Below are 18,818 nucleotides of genomic sequence, written 5' to 3'. Positions count from 1 at the left end.
CAGGGGAGACAGAGAGGGAGAGACATGCCTGAGGCTCTGAGGTTGCAGGTTCAGCCCCCTGCACCACCATAAGTCAGAGCTGAGCAGGGCTCTGGGGGGAGAAAAAAAGGAAAAAAGGGGAAAGAGGGAAGGGGACGCCTGCAGCCCCTCCTGCCGCTGTGCCAAGAGCCTCGCCCTCTCGAGTGTGGGGTCCCACGCCAGACCGGCACCGCCCGAGCTGGGGGGCCGCGTGGGGTCTGCGGTCCTCACAGCAGCCACAGGCCCTGCTCAGAGCTCAGGTGACAAGACGGAGAGGAGGAACAAGGCGGCGTCCGTCACAGAGACACAGGGTCTGCAAGGGACGCGCCTGCCTGAGGCCCCGGCCCCGGGTTCAAGCCCCAGCCCCGCCGGCAGCCGGGCTGAGTAGGGCTCTGGGCTCTCCCTATATCACTCACCGAAGTAAATATGTAAACATCTAAAGACAGTGAAAGGGAAGAACAGGACGGTGTCTCTACTGTATAACAGAGAGGTGTGTGTGTGTGTGTGGGTTCCCCAGCTGCTGCGGCCAAAACACAGACCTTGGGGGGGGGCTGTGTCCTGAGCTGACAGGCTGGGGCGGGGGGCTGTCCTCTGGGGGACTGGGGTTCGGGCTCAGACCCCACACCTGCCTCCAGGCGCCACCCCACCTCCCTGGGGGCGTAGCCAGAAAGGACAGGAGCTGCCGGCCTTCAGCAAGATGCACCTTTAATATCCGGGTCACAGTGGCTGCGGGCAGGGCCCCACGGGCGGGGACCCCGATGCTGGGGGCACCGTGTGGCCGGGGGCTCGGCGGCTGCCAGGAGCCAGGCCTTGGTCCGGAAGCTGCACCATGTGGTTTCTTGCTGTCTGGCGCAGGCCCCTAGGTCCATGCGGTCCCGGGTCCGAGGGCTACAGCGCCGAGTGCTTCTCCACCGGGAGGCTGAGCAGGCGGGCGGCCGCCTCATCCAGGAACCAGCGCAGCTCCCCGGTGTGCGGCTGCACCAGCGCCGCCGGCAGCGGCTCCCGGGCTTCCAGGATGCGCTGGACACAGAGCGGGTGTCATGGCGGGGCCCCTCACCCCTGCAGCCCCGCTGCACCACGCCTCCCCGGCCCTGCCTTCCTCCCTGGGGCTCAGACAGGAGACAGGAGGAGGGAGAGAGACTCCAGCTGGGAGCTTCCCCAGGTGCAGGGGGGTCCCGCACGGGCAGCCTGGGTTCTCTACCGACCAACTCAGTGTTGTTTGAGGGAGGCACCCCCATGCCGGGGCTCAACCCAGGGCAGGTACCTTGAGGACGGCGGCCTTGCCCTCGCCGGTGGCCACGAAGACAACGGTGCGGGCCGCGTTGAGGACGGGCAGGGTGAGAGTCACACGCTCCGGCGGGGGCTTTGGGGAGTCCCGGATGGGGGCGACAGTCCGCTCCCGCTCCTGGGGGTGGGGGTGTCAGCAGGCCGTCTGTGGGTCCGTCCCCCCTGGTCAGCAGGCCGTCTGTGGGTCTGTCCCCCCGGGTCAGCAGGCCGTCTGTGGGTCTGTCCCCCCGGGGCAGCAGGCCGTCTGTGGGTCTGTCCCCCCGGGTCAGCAGGCTGTCTGTGGGTCCGTCCCCCCTGGTCAGCAGGCGGTCTGTGGGTCCGTCCCCCCGGTCAGCAGGCCATCTGTGGGTCCGTCCCCCCGGTCATCAGGCCATCTGTGGGTCCGTCCCCCCGGGTCAGCAGGCCGTCTGTGGGTCCGTCCCCCTGGTCAGCAGGCCATCTGTGGGTCCGTCCCCCTGGTCATCAGGCCATCTGTGGGTCCGTCCCCCTGGTCATCAGGCCATCTGTGGGTCCGTCCCCCTGGGGCAGCAGGCCGTCTGTGGGTCTCTCCCCCCGGGGCAGCAGGCCGTCTGTGGGTCCCTCCCCCAGTCAGCAGGCCGTCTGTGGGTCTGTCCCCCCGGGGCAGCAGGCCGTCTGTGGGTCTGTCCCCCCGGGTCAGCAGGCTGTCTGTGGGTCCGTCCCCCCTGGTCAGCAGGCGGTCTGTGGGTCCGTCCCCCCGGTCAGCAGGCCATCTGTGGGTCCGTCCCCCCGGTCATCAGGCCATCTGTGGGTCCGTCCCCCCGGGTCAGCAGGCCGTCTGTGGGTCCGTCCCCCTGGTCAGCAGGCCATCTGTGGGTCCGTCCCCCTGGTCATCAGGCCATCTGTGGGTCCGTCCCCCTGGTCATCAGGCCATCTGTGGGTCCGTCCCCCTGGGGCAGCAGGCCGTCTGTGGGTCTCTCCCCCCGGGGCAGCAGGCCGTCTGTGGGTCTCTCCCCCCGGGGCAGCAGGCCGTCTGTGGGTCTCTCCCCCCGGGGCAGCAGGCCGTCTGTGGGTCCCTCCCCCAGTCAGCAGGCCGTCTGTGGGTCTGTCCCCCCGGGGCAGCAGGCCGTCTGTGGGTCCGTCTCCCCGGGGCAGCAGGCCGTCTGTGGGTCTCTCCCCCGGGGCAGCAGGCCGTCTGTGGGTCCGTCCCCCCTGATCAGCAGGCCGTCTGTGGGTCCGTCCCCCGATCAGCAGGCCGTCTGTGGGTCCGTCCCCCCGGGTCAGCAGGCCGTCTGTGGGTCTGTCCCCCCTGGTCAGCAGGCCGTCTGTGGGTCCCTCTCCCCCCTGGTCAGCAGGCCGTCTGTGGGTCCCTCTCCCCCCTGGTCAGCAGGCCATCTGTGGGTCCGTCCCCCCCGGGCAGCAGGCCGTCTGTGGGTCCCTCTCCCCCCTGGTCAGCAGGCTGTCTGTGGGTCCGTCCCCCCGGTCAGCAGGCCGTCTGTGGGCTCCCCACCCAGTGAGACAGATCAGGCCTGAAGCTTCCTCGGGACACTGGGGGCTCCAGCCCCGCCCCAGCCCTGCTCCAGCCCTTCCCTCGGGGTCGTATCTTGGGGAGCCCAGCGGGGAAGGGGGTGCTCTCACCTGCAGGAGGGGGTGCCCGGGGAAGAGCGAGCAGGTGTGGCCGTCGGGGCCCACGCCCAGGATCAGCAGGTCGAACACAGGGACAGAGTCACCCTGGAAGGCCTGGGGAGGGGTGGGATGGGGGAGTCACTGAGGGGTCCCCGGGGGTCCCCGCACCCTGAGGCCCCACCCATCAGGCTCACCTGCCGCAGCTTCTGTGCGTAGTCTTCGGCTGCCGCCTCCACGGACAGCTGCGGGTCGATGGTGAGCACCTGGCTGGCGGGCACGGGCAGCTGGGACAGCAGCTGGGTCTGCAGGGAAGTGGGGGCGTCAGCGGGGTGCGAGGATGACCGCCAACACCGCTTGACTTGCTTTGTCGTTGGGGGTGGCGGAGGGAGAGACGGCACAGCTCTGGAGCTTCCTCTGGTGCTGTGGGGTCCCCCTCTGTGGTGCCAGGAATCAGACCCGCTGTAGACCCCGGGCTCATCCCGATTTGGAGACGATATGTTTCTTTTGGGGGCCAGGGGTCACTGCACCCGGTGGAGGGAGGGCACACGGCACCTGCTGTGAGGACCTGGGTTCCAGCCAGTGATGTCACCTGGGGCCCCTCCTCCCCGCTGGCTGGCCTGGGCGGTGTCTGGAAGGTTCCAGGAGAGGAAGTGCTGGCTCATGCTCCCTGGCGCGGGCCCAGCTCCCTTTCTCCACCCGGGGCCCCGGGCCCCAGCAGATAGGGCCCCCCACCCTGCAGCGTCTGTCGGAGGCCCAGGGTTCGAGGCCCGGCGCCGCATCTTGTGCGGGCGCTGGTTCTGAAAAATCAGTGTACCGCGTGGGGACCCCTGACTTCAGGTTGTCCCAAACCCCAAGAGCAGCGGCGAGAGAAGCAGCTACTGGGCAGGGCGTGTGCCCCATCTTTGCGTCCAGGCTCCGCATGGCAGGGCCGCGGCGCCAGGGGAAGCTCCAGTGCTGTGACATCTCTCCCGCCCTGCCTTGTGTCTGAATGAAAAAGCTGTTTGCAGCTGGGGGAGCCGGTTCTGCACCACCGTCCTGAGTCCTGAGGCGGGAGGCTACGGGGGGGGGTGCAGGGCGGGCTCCTGCCACAGGGCCCCCCCCCCCACTTTCCTCATGCTTTACTCCTCCCAGCCTGCTTCTCTGCTCAGGAAACCCTGAAGGTGACCCCCTGCTTCCAGGGGAGCCCCCTGATCACCCATCAAAGCTCAGGTCCTGACAGGTGGGGGGGTCCAGTTTAGGGGGATGCCAAGAGCAGGTGCGGGTGCCGGGCTTCGCCTTCGCGGATTGACCCTCGGCGGCCCCCGTCCCCGCGCGGGGAGGGGGGCGTGGCCTCCTGGCGACCCCGGAGCGAAAGCGAGGAGCTGTGACCCTCGGCGGCCCCTGTACCCGCGCGGGGAGGGGGGCGTGGCCTCCTGGCGACCCCGGAGCGAAAGCGAGGAGCTTTGACCCTCGGCGGCCCCCGTCCCCGCGCGTTCGCGCTGCGCTCCCCCGGGGGCGTGGCCTGCGAGCGCTGACCCTCGGCGTGGCCCGCGCCGGCGCCCGTCGCTCACCCGGTAGAGGCCGTACGTGCTCTCGGCGTGCTCGAAGGGCACCAGGCGCTCATCGCAGAAGCCGAGCGTCCAGCGCGCCAGGGCGTCCGGGCCGGCCGAGGCGGTGGCGGCGGGCAGCTCGCGGGCCAGCAGTGACACCAGGCTGCCTCCCGACAGACCGAGCGCGAAGCGGCCGCGGGAGCCCGCCAGGCAGCCGGCCGCCCGCTCCGCTACCAGCTGCGCCAGCGACGCACCCAGCTCCTGCGGGCTGGAGAAGACGGAGACGAGCCCGGGCCCCGGCGCGGCCATAGCGATGGCAGAGGCGGAAGCGAGGCCCGGCCCGCCGCCAACGCGCCTGCGTGAGCCCGCCCCCTGCTCCCGGCTGCACCTGTGATTGGACGGCCGGTGTTCGCACATGCGCAATGGCGCGGGTGAAGCTGGGCCGGGAGCGGGCAGGTGGGTGTGGCCGGTGACTGCACCTGCTGGCACCAGGTGGGGGCCCAGACCCAGTGGATCCCTGCGGTGGCTGGGGGTGCGGACGGGCAGGCGGGAGGTGTCCTGCAGGAGCGTGCATTTGGGGGCGACCTAGGGCTGCTGAGCTTTCTATAACATCTTTTTAAAATAATCTTTATTGGGCAGGGGTAGATAGCATAATGGTTATGCAAACAGACTCCCATACCTGAGGCTCCGAAGTCCCAGGTTCAGTCTCCTGCACCACCTTGAGCCAGAGCTGAGCAGCGCTCTGGTTAAAAAAAAAAAAAAAAAATCTTTGATGGATAGAAACAGCCAGAAATAGAAAGGGAAGGGGAGGATAGAGAGGGAGAGAGACCCTTGCAGCCCTGCTTCACCACTCGTGAAGCTTTCTCCCTGCAGATGGGGACTGGGGACTTGAACCCGGGTCTTTGCACATTGTAACGTGCACTTAGCCAGGTGCGCCACCCCCCAGCCCCCTAGCATTTCCGCAAAACAGGCCCTCCGCTGTGGGGATGTACCGTTGGATAGACAGCCAGAACATCGTTGCCAATAAGGTTTTGGTATGAAACTCTCTGGCGACGGTGGATAAATCCTTGGACTTTAACGTGTGAAGTCCCGAGCTCAGTCCCCAAGGTCTTGTGCCAGGGTGATGGTCTGTCTGTCCCTGCCCCATGCTCTCATCAATAAATCTGTAAATCCTTGTGATTGGTCCACACTTCTAAGAAGCCTACAAGGAAAGTGAAAGACCACCCAGAAAACAGAAATATGCAAGGACCCCTCCCCAGGGCCTGATCTAGAGACTGCTTTACGGATCACACAGGGTTCAGTAAAGAGACCAAAGGCAGCCTCACCGGGAGCAAGCCCACGTGTGCTGTGGGACCTGCCTTACCCCAGTTTGTTCTGAGAATCAGTGGGTGCAGCCACAGGAGCCTGGGAGCCGCTCGGCGTCCATCAGCGGGCGCGTGGGTCCACAGGTTAAGTTCTAACCAGACAGGAGAGGGCCAGTCTCCCATTAAAAGGAGCGAACTTCCGCCCTGATGTTACTCAGCTCTTCCCCTCAGCGCTTCCCAGGAGTGCAGGAAATATTCAAAACAGGCCCTTCCACAGGATGCAGAGCGCCCTAGGGGTAGGACAGGATGTTCTAGAAGCAGACCGGTTGGGGCTGCACACATGGCGAATGTGTCAGGAGTACCGAAAGCCCCTGAGTGCTTGTCCATGAAGCACTGGGTTAAATCCCAACAGGCGAGTGCCGGAGCTGAGTGGGGCTCTGGTCACTGTCTCGTGAAAAACGTAAACCAGGAACAGTCAGAAACCTCAGACTCCCCAATCCAGGAGACGGTTCAGGGGTTTCACACCCGCCTTTCTACAGCTGTGCTCCTCAGCTCAGTGTCCAGCCCCACACGGACCAGACAGCACGCCGCAGCCCAGAAGGGGGCACCGTGGAGAAGGCACTGGGCTCTCATCCTTGGCACCCCATGAGCCTCAGGGAGGCTTTGGTACTGAGCAAAGGTTGGGTCTTGTGCCTTGTGACCGAGGCCACAGTTAAAGCTCCAGTGCGTCAGTCTCCCCATCTGTACCTTGGGCTCATGCCATCCAAAAGGGGTCTTACCCAGAATGCCCTTGCCCCCACTCGAGTGGTAACCCCAGTTACCCACAGGTCCCTCTGTCTCCAGAAGTGGGGACATGATGCAGTGGACACGTGACAGACTGTGACAGACAACAGAATGCAGAGCCCCCGGTTCTGGTTTGGCTCAGCTCAGACCCAGGGCTGACATCCTAACTGCCCTCCTAGTCCCCCTGAGGCCATGCCAGCCCCAGAGTACCACCCCCGGCGTCAGGTCCCGGAGCCCCAGCAAGAACAGGACACGGCAAAGGGCCAGGGACGGGGCAGGTTTATTTCATCCAGTAACAGGCACCTGGGGGCCGTGGGCACTCCCGTCCCTCCACGCTGGTCCCCACATTCCAGCAGCAGCCACTGGGGCCGCCCGAGGTGTCACCGCCCACCCGGGCTCCAGCTCTCACTGGCAAGGCCGGCCGGCAGTGAGGGTCAGGGGACAGGGCCCCCCCAACACCCGCACACAGGCCATGCTGGGAGAGAACAGGCCTCTCCCCACTGCCAAGAGGGTTTCCCCTTAAAAGAGGCAGCAGGCAGCTCAGACACTCAGATCCCCAAGTGGCCACAGTCCACTCCAGAATGTGCCACGGCATCGGGGTAGGGGACACCCACCAGGGTCGGGAGGGACAGGTGGTGAGGAGATGCCCCCTCCACGTTCGCTGGCCCGTGCTGTCCCCGGAGGGGGGCCAGGCGGCCTGGGCAGGGGACTCCTGAAGGCACAGCTGAGGGTGCCAGGGACGCCCCAAGCTGAGTGTCCCCAATGCAGACTGAGCTCCCTAGACGAGTCTGAGGGAGGGTGAGGCCCCGAAAGGCAGGGGGGTCTGGGCGGGTAGGGAGGACGCCGTGCGGCCGACCCTCAGAGCGCAAAGGCCCCAGAGCAGATGCCGGTGTAGACATCCAGGTCCAGCGGCAGGTAGTGGCCCTGCTTCAGGTCTAGGAAGAACACGCGGTCGGAGGTCTGGCGGGGGTCGAAGCCCTCCTGCTGCAGCCGTGTCTTCTGGATCTTGAAGGTTCCTGGGGAGGCAGTGGGAGGTGGTTCCCAGCTGGCCATCCACACCCCCAGGCTGCCCCTAGGCTGTTCCTTCAGATCCAGGAACCACACCTCCTCCAGGAAGGCCTCTGGGATTCTGGAATTGCCCCAATGCCCCGCCCACCACTGCCAAAGAAGCCGGAGTGGGGAATGGCGCAAAGGCTTATTGGGGGTCCGCTCCCTGGTTTTGTGAATAAAGCTTTATTGACACCAGGCCATGCCCACCGGCGCACACACGCCCCTGGCACCAGATGCCGCGCCGTCTCCTCCCTGTCTGGAGAATTGCAAAGCCCTCCAGGATGCCACAGTCGGGCAGGTGCAGGCAGCAGGGAGGGAAAGCGGAGGCTACGCCTGCAGACAGACAGACGCGGGGGGCCGGGGGACGCACCTGTGGTGTCCACCTTGGGCAGCAGGCGCAGGAAGATGGGCCGGGCGTAGGGCGCCAGCACCTTCTGCAGCTCCTGGTAGAGCGCGTCGGGGCTCAGCCGGCCCTGGGGGTCCGCGATGGCCGCCATGCCCGCCTTGCCCTCCACGCCTGCGGGGACCAATGCCCGTCAGGGCCCGCGGCCCCTCCCCAGGGTGCGCCCCCTCCCCGAATGCCGGCTCAGAGGCGGCCCCAGGCGCGGGCGACCCCACACCGCACTTGCCTGGCACGGCCACCCCGTACACCGCCACGTCCGTCTGGCCCAGCAGGCGGCTGAGCACCCCCTCCACCTCCGTGGTGGACACATTCTCGCCCTTCCAGCGGAAAGTGTCCCCGCTGCGGTCCCGGAAGTACATGTAGCCCAGCTCGTCCATCACCAGCATGTCACCTGGGGGGGGGAGCCAGGGACACGCCCACCCGCCTGTCAGTCTGCGTGGCCACGCCCACAGCCCTGCCCTAGTGCCGCGGCCTCACCCGCTGCAGCAAACCAGGGCCACGGCAAGCCACGCCCACACCCACTCAGACTGCCTCTGGGAACCACGCCCGCAGCCCAGACTCCGCCCCCGCCGGGGTGGACACGCCCACTAAAGGATCATCACCCGGGGTCACATCTGGCCCTGAAATGAGCTTGTCACTCCCCACTGTCAGGCTGGAGTAGTGGCTCTGCCTGTGGACTCTCAGCTTGTCACGCCAAGTCGTGGCTCCGCCCTCTGGCTAGTGGTCAGCCCCTAGTCCTGAGGCCACTTCCTCCTGCGACCGAGCCGCGCCCCCTGGGTACCTACCACGCCCCTTAACCCCAGACCCCGCCCCATAGACCACAAGGTCCTGGCTCCCCAGGCCACGCCTCCTACATGGCCTTGCCTCTCCTGGGCTCAGACCACGCCCTCTGCCCACCCCTAACCCAGACCCCGCCCCAGTGCAGGCGGGTGGCCCCGATCTGTTGCAACCGCAGGGAGCCCGTCTCTGTCACCCCAGCCCCAGTCTGACAGGGGCGCAGAGGGGGCGTCCATCGAATGGGTGGAGAGGGCTTCTCCTGTCGGGGGGGGGGGGGGCAGGTCCTCCAGGGGGAGCCTCCCTGCTTTCGCTACTTCCTCTGTCCTAATCTGCCCCCTGCTTTATCACTTCCTCCTCCACCACCTCCTTTGGCTCCATCTCCTTCTCTTCTCCCATTCTCCCTCCTTGGTGTCCTCCACCTCCCCTGCGGCCACCATTATCTCCTCTCCCCTCCCCTCGTTCAGCCCCTCCTATCTCCTCGGGCTCCTAGTCCATCACAGGCCACGCCCCCACTCAAGGCCACGCCCACCCACGGGCCACCCCATCCCCAGGTCTCCTCTCCCCAAGGCCCCGCCCCTACTCCATACGAGACCACGCCCCCACTCAAGGCCCCGCCCACCCACGGGCCACCCCATCCCCAGGTCTCCTCTCCCCAAGGCCCCACCCAAGGCCCCGCCTCTATTCCATCGAGACCGCGCCCCACCCAAGGCCCCGCCCTCACCCGAAAGGTAGGCCAAGTCCCCCTTGCTGAAGACGTTGCGGGCGATCTTCCTGCTGGTGGCGCTCTCGCTGAGGTAGCCGTCGAAGCGGCGCAGCGGGTCCCGCTGGTTGATCTGACCCACCAGGAGGCCGGGCTCGCCTGGGGAGCCGGGGGTCAGGCTGGGCCCCCCCCCCACACACACACACCCCGGCCGCGCCAGCCCCGGGCCCCCGCTCACCCGGCTGGCAGGGCACGCACAGCCCCCGCGCGTCCCGCAGCGGCTCCAGCGAGTCCTCGTCCACCTTGATCAGCCGGATCGGGTAGACGTGCGGCAGGATGCGGCTGTTGAAGCCGCAGGCGCCCACCTGGCGGAGAGGACTGGTCAGGGAGCCGCCCCCGGCCCCCACTCCCCTGGTCCTGGTGCGAAGGCCCTGGGGGTGCAGCTGGCACGCAGAGATGGGGGCACCCTAGGGCTCCCAGCTCCTCTCTCTACTGGCCTTGCCCTCTGGGAACACGGGTCCCAAGCTCTAGCCAGCTGGTGCAGTGGCCGGAGCACCGGACTTGCTGGGGCGAGGTCGAGTCCAATCCTGGCACCTTGCGGCCAGAGGGAGGCTTGGGGTCTCCCTCCACCCCACGTGGGGGAGCTTGGGCAAGAGGGTGTCTTTGTTAACAAGACAGCGAGCTGCACCGGATCAGGGCTGGGTGCTGGTGCACCGCAAGGACCCGGGTTCGAGCCTCCCACCCCCCTCACTCCCCACCTACAGGGCGTGGGGGTAAGCTTCCCGAGCGGTGGTGCAGAGCTGCAGGGGTCTCTCTGTCTCTCAACTTCTGTCTCCAATAAATAAGTATTTAGAAAATATATGATAAAAGGGGCCAGGTGGTCATGCACCCAACTGAGTGCACCTGTCACCGAACACAAGGATCTGAGTTCAAGCCTCGACTCCCCACCTGCAGGGGAGAAGCTTCCTGAGCAGTGGAGCAGAGCTGCAGGGGTCTCTTTCCCTCTCTAGCTTCCCTTCCCCCTCTCAATAGTTTTTTTTTTTTTCCCAGAGCCCTGCTCAGCTCTGGCTTATGGTGGTATTGGGGGGGGGGGATTGAACCTGGGACTTTGGAGCCTCAGGCCGAACAGTCTCTCTGCAGAACCATCTGCTGTCTACCCCCACCTTCAATTTCTGTCTCTATCCAATAATAAATAAACTAAAATCTAGAAAGACAATACAATCAAGCTTTAAAATAAATGGCTCCCGTGTGGTTCCAGGGCTCGAACCAGGGACCTCAGGTGGTCAGGGGCCCGCTCTCTGGAGCAGTCCCCCCCAATAATGAAGGAACCTGGACCGTGTTCTGTTTCTCGGGCCCAGAACATTGCTCTGTCTGTCTCTCCGTCTGTCCCTCTGTATCCCTCCTTGGGGGCATCAGGGATGAGAACAACCCGGGGGGGCCCGGACCCCCTTTTCCAGATGCGGACTCAGAGGTCCCGGGTCTTGGGGGGCGGCGCCCCACCTTGCCGTCCATGTTGGCGATGCTGCAGTTGCACTCGGTGGCGCCGTAGAACTCCCCGATCTGGCGCACCCCGAAGCGCCGCGCGAACTCCTCCCAGATGGCTGGGCGCAGCCCATTGCCCACGGCCAGGCGCACGCGGTGGCGGCTCTCTGCCTCCCGCCGGGGCTGCCGCAGCAGGTAGCGGCACGTCTCGCCGATGTACTGCACCACCTGAGGGGGGCGGCCGGGCGCTCTGCGGGGACCCAGGACCCCACGCTCGGGCGCCAGGACCCCGGGTGAGCCAATGGGGCGAGGCCGCTCCCTCCCCAGGCTGACCCTGGGCGCTTAGGCCCCTGGCAGAGCTGAGCGGGCGCACGTGGAGGGGGCGGGGCCCGGCGGCTCGCGTGGAAGGGGCGGGGCAGGCGGTGGCGCAGGGGGAGGGGCCTACTGATGGGCGTGGCCGGGGATGGGGTGAGGGGAGGCCAGAGCGGAGCCCGGGTTCGGGGCCGCGATGTGGAGAGAGGGCTGCGGGTCTGAGGCTTGCGGACAAGGAGGGTTGAAATCTAGGGGGGGTGGCCCTCGGGGCTTGGCGCTGAAATCTAGGGTCTGGGTCTGCGGGCCCAAGTGCTGAGGTCTGGGGACTCCATGGGGCTGAGGCTTGGGGTGTGAGATCTGAGAGATGACATCGGGAGGATCAGGGCTGACATTCGGGGCTGCAGGGCCTGGGGACCGAAGCTTTGGTTCTGAGGATTCAGGCTGAGATCTGGGGGCTCGGGAGCTCGGGGCAGGCAGGCCCTGACCGTGCAGTCATGCTGGACACAGTCGTCCCAGAAGCGGCTGGCTGAGAACTTCTGACGCAAGACGACAGTCAGCCCGTACAGCAGACACTGGCCCACGCCCATGATGTTCCCTGGGGGGGGGTCAGAGCTGACCTCCGCACCCTGCAGCCCACGCTCACGCTCCCCGCAGCCCCCGCACCCTGCAGCCCCCAACCCCACAGCCACCGCAGCCCCCCCCCCCCCCGCTCCCCGCAGGCACCCCCCCTCCCCGCAGCCCCTGCCACCACAGCCCGCAGCCCCTGCCACCACAGCCCGCAGCCCCCACCGCTCCCCGCAGCCCCCGCTCCCGCAGCCCCCGCCCCGCATACCCGCTGAGTGGTAGAGGGGCAGGCAGTCGTAGACCACATCCGAGGGCCGCAGGCGGTAGGCGTGGTGGCCAAAGGCGGCGATGCGGTAGTACCTGGGGGGGGGAGGGAGGCTGAGGCGGGCCCGGTGAGAGGACCCCAGGGCAGCAGAGGGGGTCAAGCCAGGTGCGGCTGCGGGGGCGCCGGGGTCTCCTCCCCCCCAGGCCCGGGGTCTCGGGGCCCACCTGCTGTGCACCACGATGGCAGCCTTGGGCATGCCGGTGGTCCCCGACGTGTAGATGTAGAAAAGGCGGCCTAGGGCAGAGGGGCGCTGAGGGGCGGGCACTGGGGGGGGCACTCGCCATCCCCGCCCGGGGTCTGGGGGCTCCCCCACTCACCGTCCATGCCCTTGCCTGGGGGCTCCTCAGGGGGCTCCCGGGGCGCCTCCTCCAGCAGCGGGTCCAGCAGCTCCGTGTCGGGCGGGATGCCCTCGGGCCCGGGGGTCCCCAGGCAGAACTTGACCAGACTCTTGCCCAGCTCCCCGCTCACCTCGGCCACGGCTGCGTGACACCACAGGGTCAGGGGCCTGGGGGAGGTGGGGACATTCTACGGACGCACTGGGGGCCCAGGGAAGCTGGGGGTCGTTTGGACAAGTACTGGGGGGCCTGAGGTTGGGGGTGCACCTGAGGAGGTGGAGGGCGGGGGTCGTCGGGGAAGGTAGGGGGCCTGTCTGTGCCCCGGCCGGGCTGCACGTCTGGGACACAGGTCTGGGGCTCCCACCATCCTGCCACCCATAGCAGAGGGTACCCTCGCCCCCCCAGTCGGGGGGGGGTCCTCTTGCCACCCTCCCTCTCCTCCTCCTTCTACCCTCCCCTCCCCCAGCGGGGTCCCCCACCCGCTCCCTCGGACCCCCCAGCTCACCGGCGGCCAGCTCGGGCGTGAAGACCAGGGCGCGGGCCCCCGAGACGCGCAGGCAGTGGGCGAGGGGCTGGCGGCGCAGCTGCACGTTGAGCAGCGCGGCCTCCACGCCCGCCCGGGCCAGGCCGAGCCACAGCCCCACGAACTCGGGGCGCCCGGCCAGCAGCAGCGCCACCACGTCCCCGGGCGCGAAGCCCCTGCGGCCGAAGGCGAGCGCCACGGCGTCCGCGAAGCCGTCCAGCCGCGCGAAGCTCCAGCGCGCCCCGCTGCCCGCGTCCACCAGCGCCGTCCGCTCGGGGCTGCGCCGCGCCACCGCCCGGAACAGCCGCGGGACCGTGGCGCCCGCCCGCTCGTGCCGCCGCAGCTCCAGCCGCACGCGGACCAGCACCCACAGGCCGCTGGGGGGACAGGGGGTCAGGGGCACGGGCACTGGGGACCCCACCACCCTGCGTCCCACTGGAGCAAGTGTGGGCAGCAGGGACGGAGGCCTGGAGCTAGTAGGGAGCCATGGAGCTGGAGGGGGGCATTGAGATGGGGGCTGTGAGATGCTGTGGGTGCGGAGACGGAGTGTGGGGGCCCCTGGGAGGCTGAGGAGGGGCCTGGGAGGGTAGGAAGGCCTGTCCCCCCACCTCCCAAAGGCAGCGGAGGCTTCATGGGGACCCTCCGGTTGCTAGATATGGGGGTCACCGGTACCCATCCCCAATGGCTGACCTGCCCCCAGGGGCCTCTGTGCCCCAGGACTGTGCCCTCACCAGCTGGCCCTCAGCCCCTTTCAAGCCTCCCCCCTTCTCTGGGGAGAGGGGGGTGCACGGGGACAGAAACCCCGCTGTCAGTGTCCCCCCAGGCCCGGCCCCAGCCAATGGGAACCCCAAGTTGGAAGCCCCTCAGAGCAGAGGGGCCCCTGGGGACAGGCCTGGGCAGCCCCCCACCATTAGTACCCACACTGCCAGCGCACAGGGCAGGTCCTGCCTGGCGACAGATGGCACAGCAACTGGCCCCTGGGGATCCTGAGTGTCTAAGAGATGAGGAAGGAGGCGGGAAGAGAAAGTCTGGGCAGGGCTCTTGGCAGTGAGGCACCAGGGGAGCACGGAGCTTCACGGGGGTGCCGGCTGCCGCTTTGCTTTGAAAACCTTTTTTATTGTGACTGGGTGGTGGCGCACCTGGTGGAGCGCACACGTTACAGTGCGTAGGACCAGGGTTCAAGCCCCCAGTCCCCACCTGCAGTGGGAAAAGTTTCAGGAATGGCAAAGCAGGGCTACAGGTGTCTCTCCCTCTATCACCCCTTCCCTTTTGACTTCTGGCTGTCTCTATCCAATAACTAATAAACAAATAAAGACAGCAATAATAAAAGAGACAGACAGAAACTGAAATGGAAGGGAAAGATAGTGAGAGAAAGGGAGAGAGAGACTGATTTCTGGTCCCTGCTTTTCAAACATTCTTACAAATATTTTTATGAGAGAAACGCCACAACACTATTTCACTGGGGATGACGTCTTTCCTTCTTCCTTCCTCTCTTTCGAATTCATTCATTTAAAGAGAGAGCCAGAGAGAGAGTGACAGAGACCAGCAAAGCTTCCTCCAAGGCAGTGGGGGCCAGGTGTGATCCCGGCCATGCAGCTGACAAACACACAGTTCGAGTGAGCTATTCCACCGAACCTCGCTTTCCTTTCTGCCTGCCTTCGGCTGTTGCCACCACTCCTAAGTGACATTTCAGACAGAGAGGCCAAACTGGCAGGACAGCACAGGGGTTCTGCAAAAGGACTGTCCTGCCTGAAACACCAAAGATCCCAGGGTCCCTCCCCAGCACCACCATCAGCCAGAGACGAGCAGAGCTCTGGGGAAAAAGGGAGAAAGACAGAGGAGGAGAGGGGGAGACAGGACAGCACCGAAGCCCCCCTCTAGTGGCACGGGCTGGGGCTTGAACAGGCGTGCCCCGTGGGAGCGATCTTGCCGGCCCTGTCTCTGTCTTTCTGATCACGCGGGGTGAGGACGGACACAGGGCCCACCGAGCGGCTTCCTTGATTATTCCAGTGTTTGTTTCGGGGCACCCTTCCCCCACCATCTGCAGGCTGCTTTCCCATTCAGATGGAGAGACGAGCGAAGGAGAATAGGAGAGGGAGAGACGCCACAGAGCCGGAGCTGCCCCCGGTGCCATGCCACCTTGCAGGTGGTGTCAGGGCTTGAACCTGGGCCTGCTGCAAGGCAAGGCCTGCACCCCACCCACTGAGCAATGTCTCTGGCCACTCATGGAAAAAAACAATAACTGCACAAACAGGAATTCTCCTGGGGGTCAGGCCGTTAAGCGCACACGGCACGACTGGCATAAGGATCCCAGTTCGAGCCCCCGGATCCCCACCTGCAGGGGAGTCGCTTCCCAGGCGGTGAAGCAGGTCTGCAGGTGTCTGTCTTTCTCTCCCTCTCTCTGTCTTCCCCTCCTCTCTCCATGTCTCTCTGTCCTGTCCAACAACGACGACATCAGTGACTACAACAACAAGAATAAGAACAAGGGCAACAAAATGGGGAAAAACGGCCTCCAGGAGCAGTGGGTTCGCGTCCCCAGCGATGACCCTGGAGGCAGAGACAAACCCAGGAATCCTCCTCAGTTACAAGGCTGTGCTCTACAAAATGCAAAGGCTGTGCCTAAGACAGGGGACAGGCCGGAACAAAAGAAAGCCAGGGGGCCGGCAGAGCCATCTCTGTGGACAGGGGCAGCGTACAGCCTGTCCAGGGAGAGGAGACAGACAGACAGACAGACAGACAAGCAGAGGAGAGAGCAGCATCTGCACCAAGGCGCCAGCAGACCCAGGGAAACTCCAAAGCTCTGTGGCAACGCAACGCCTCCCCTGGCCACTGGGCAGCGCAGCTGAGCACCAAGCTTTCCAGATGCCCGTGGTCCCCACCTGCAGGGGGAGCTTCAGGAGCCGTGGGGCAGGGCTGCAGGGGTCTCTCTGTCTCTTTCCCTTTCTGTCTCCCTCCTCCCCTCTCAATTTCTCTCTGTCTCGACCCAATAATAAAGAAAGAGTTTTTGAAAGTCATCCAAGGACACACAAGTGGGGGGTGGGGTGTCGCTGTAAGACATCCCCAGCTGAGGTCAGGCGAGGGGACAGTCCGTTGACTATTATGAACAAAAGCCCTTTATGCCGCCCACATTTTTTGGCTTTTTCTTTGTCCCTTTTTTGTGGGGAGTTTGCTCCTTAAAAACAGCCCCACCCCAACCTCCCAAGGGATCCCACGTATCTCAGGAACGGCGTGGTGACATGAGTCACGGAGGCCGACAACACAGCCTGAGACGATCAATAAACAGAATCACAAGAATCACAAGGCTGGGAAGTGACCGGCTGAGCGCAGGGTGTCCAGGGGCTCCCGGCATATGGCGGGCAGGTGGCAGAGGGTATTAGCTGCACGGCTGAGGCTGTAAGGCCCAGGTTCAATCCCCGACACCACCCTCAGCCAGAGCTGGGCAGGACTCTGGGGACTCCGTTTCTCTCTCAGGTAAAATAATAAGTCAGGGTGGGGGTGGGCGATAGCGCAGCGGGTTAAGCGCAGGTGCAAGGACCAGCGCAAGGATGCTGGTTCGAGCCCCCGGCTCCCCACCTGCAGGGGAGTCACTTCACAGGCGGTGAAGCAGGTCTGCAGGTGTCTGTCTTTCTCTCCCCCTCTCTGTCTTCCCCTCCTTTCTCCATTTGTCTCTGTCCTAGCCAACAACGACGACATCAATAACAACAACAATAAAACAAGGGCAACAAGGGAGTCCGGCGGTAGAGCAGCGGGTTAAGCGCACGTGGCGCAAAGCGCAGGGACCGGCACGAGGATCCCGGTTCGAGCCCCCGGCTCCCCACCTGCAGGGGAGTCGCTTCACAGGCGGTGAAGCAGGTCTGCAGGTGTCTGTCTTTCTCTCCCCCTCTCTGTCTTCCCCTCCTCTCTCCATTTCTCTCTGTCCTAGCCAACAACGACAACATCAATAACAACAACAATAAAAAAAACAACAAAGGCAACCAAAGGGGGAAAAAGCAAATAAAGAAAATAACAAGTCAGGCGGGGGTAGACAGCACGATGGCAGGCAAACAGACTCTCATGCCTGAGGCTCCAAAGTCCCAGGTTCAATCCCTCACACCACTGTAAACCAGAGCTGAGCAGTGCTCTGGTAAAATAATAATAATGATAAATAATAATAATAAGTTGTAGGATGGGGAAACAGAATAGAGGCTCTGCAAACTGACTCCTGCCTGAGGCTCTGAGGTCCCAAGTTCCATCCCCAGCACCACCATCAGCCAGAGCTGAGCAGGCCTCTGGGTAAATAATAATAATAATAACAGTAATAATAATAATAAGGCTGGGGAGGACAGCATGATGGTTGTGCAAAAAGAGTCTCCTGTCCAAGGCTCCAATGTCCCCGGTTCAATTCCCCACACTACTAGGAGCCAGAGCTGAGCAGGAGTCCGGTGGAAAAACAAGCAAAAGTAATAATAACAATAGAGGTGGCATGGTGGTGGCACCCTGCATTTCCCAGCTGAGAGGCCCTGGGCTTGACTCCTGGCACCTTAGGCACGAGCCAGAAAGCTACTGTTTCTCTCTCCCTCCCCAAGTCAATACAGTTTGAAAGAACTAGGAGGCTCCCTGGCTTGCTCAGGACAAGTGACAGGTGACAGTTGAGCCCGGCAGGACGGAGGAGGGCGGGGGACCCTGGGGTCCGGCTCCCCAGGGCGACAGGTGCCGGGGTGGACGGTGCTGTGCTGAGCAGGATACCGCCGAGCGCCCCCCAAACCCCAAGCCGCCTGCTCCCCCAGCCTCGGGGCCCCGCACTTACAAGAGGTCCCGCCGCGCCGTCTTGACCACGATGCGCAGGAAGCGCCAGCCGCCGCCGCCGAGGTAGACGCCGAGCGCCGCCGCCGCGCTCCAGCCCCAGGGCAGCCCCAGCAGCCCCAGCAGCAGCAGGGTCGCCGCGGACAGCGCGCCCGGGACCCGCATCCTGCGGAGGAGACGAACCGGGGATCGAACCGGCCACGCCCCCAGGAGAGCGCTGCGGCGCCGGGCCACGCCCACCCGGCTGGAGCCCCGCCCTCACCGCCCGGGAAGGTCCCACCCGCTCCGGATGGAGCCCCGCCCCCGCCCCGACCGGCCGCGACCACAAAGCTGGGCGGGTCACAGCAATGGGGTGGGAGCGACGCCTCCTCCAGGCCCCGCCCACCCGCGTGGGAGCCCCGCCCCCGCCCCGCCCGGCCGCCTTCCGCTAAGGCCCCGCCCCCTCGCTCGGGGCCCCGCCCCCGCCCCACCCTCGCGTCCTCAGACTCAGCCACGCCCCCCGCGCCGGGCACCGGGTCGTCAGTCTCCGTCAAGACCCGCCCCCGGCCCCGCCCCACGGCGCTTACTGGTCGGCCGGAGCGGGGGCCCCGCCCACACAGCCCCGCCCCGCCCCGTCAGCGCGCGGGCCCCGCCCCGCAGAGCCGAGGCCGCCCTCCCAGGCCCAGGAGCCTCGGCGCCGTCGGCCCCCGCCGCCCTCCGGTGGAGACCCGGCTCCGCGCCCCCGGCCCGCGTGCCCCACTCGCTTGCCTCGGCCCCACCCCCAGGCCCCGGCCCGCGCCGTCGGCCCCCTAGATCCGCTCCGGACCTGTCCGCCTAGCGCCCCTCGGCCGCACCGCCGGGGCCGCCCCCTTCCGGCGGCCGCGACCAGAGAGACCGCCCCGCGGGCCAGAGCGTCCGCCGCCATCGAGAGCGAACGGGGGCTCGGAGCGCCGCAGACCGTAGAGAGCGGGCCGCGGGCTAGAGCGCCCGCCGTCTCCCGGGCAACGCGGTGGCGTCCCGCCCGCTGGCCCCGTCCCCGGCCGCCGCTGCGCTGGGAGCACGTGCGGGGGGACCAGGGGGC

At 65.7% G+C, this 18,818-nt stretch overlaps 2 protein-coding genes across 2 annotated transcripts; both read right to left on the bottom strand.

The window, feature by feature from the left end:
• Positions 1-706: 706 nt before the first annotated feature.
• PGLS (6-phosphogluconolactonase) lies at positions 707-4,751 on the bottom strand. The gene is made up of 5 exons (XM_007533227.3): positions 4,440-4,751; positions 3,084-3,191; positions 2,902-3,003; positions 1,283-1,423; positions 707-1,038 (listed from the first exon to the last, which is right to left on the bottom strand). Exons 1-5 carry the CDS (start codon positions 4,725-4,727, stop codon positions 907-909), a joined length of 771 nt encoding a protein of 256 aa, XP_007533289.1. The 5' UTR covers positions 4,728-4,751; the 3' UTR covers positions 707-906.
• A 2,018-nt stretch (positions 4,752-6,769) lies between these two features.
• SLC27A1 (solute carrier family 27 member 1) lies at positions 6,770-18,547 on the bottom strand. The gene is made up of 13 exons (XM_060182324.1): positions 18,525-18,547; positions 17,763-17,924; positions 12,959-13,353; positions 12,436-12,597; positions 12,283-12,352; positions 12,062-12,153; positions 11,715-11,824; positions 10,936-11,145; positions 9,674-9,800; positions 9,457-9,594; positions 8,185-8,349; positions 7,926-8,072; positions 6,770-7,521 (listed from the first exon to the last, which is right to left on the bottom strand). The coding sequence occupies exons 2-13, from the start codon at positions 17,921-17,923 to the stop codon at positions 7,364-7,366; spliced, it is 1,935 nt and encodes a 644-aa protein (XP_060038307.1). The 5' UTR covers position 17,924; positions 18,525-18,547; the 3' UTR covers positions 6,770-7,363.
• Between the last annotated feature and the right edge of the window lie 271 nt (positions 18,548-18,818).

Source organism: Erinaceus europaeus, chromosome 23, assembly GCF_950295315.1.
Source record: "Erinaceus europaeus chromosome 23, mEriEur2.1, whole genome shotgun sequence".
NCBI classification, from domain to species: Eukaryota; Metazoa; Chordata; class Mammalia; order Eulipotyphla; family Erinaceidae; genus Erinaceus; species Erinaceus europaeus.
This window is presented reverse-complemented; position numbering and strand designations above follow the sequence as displayed.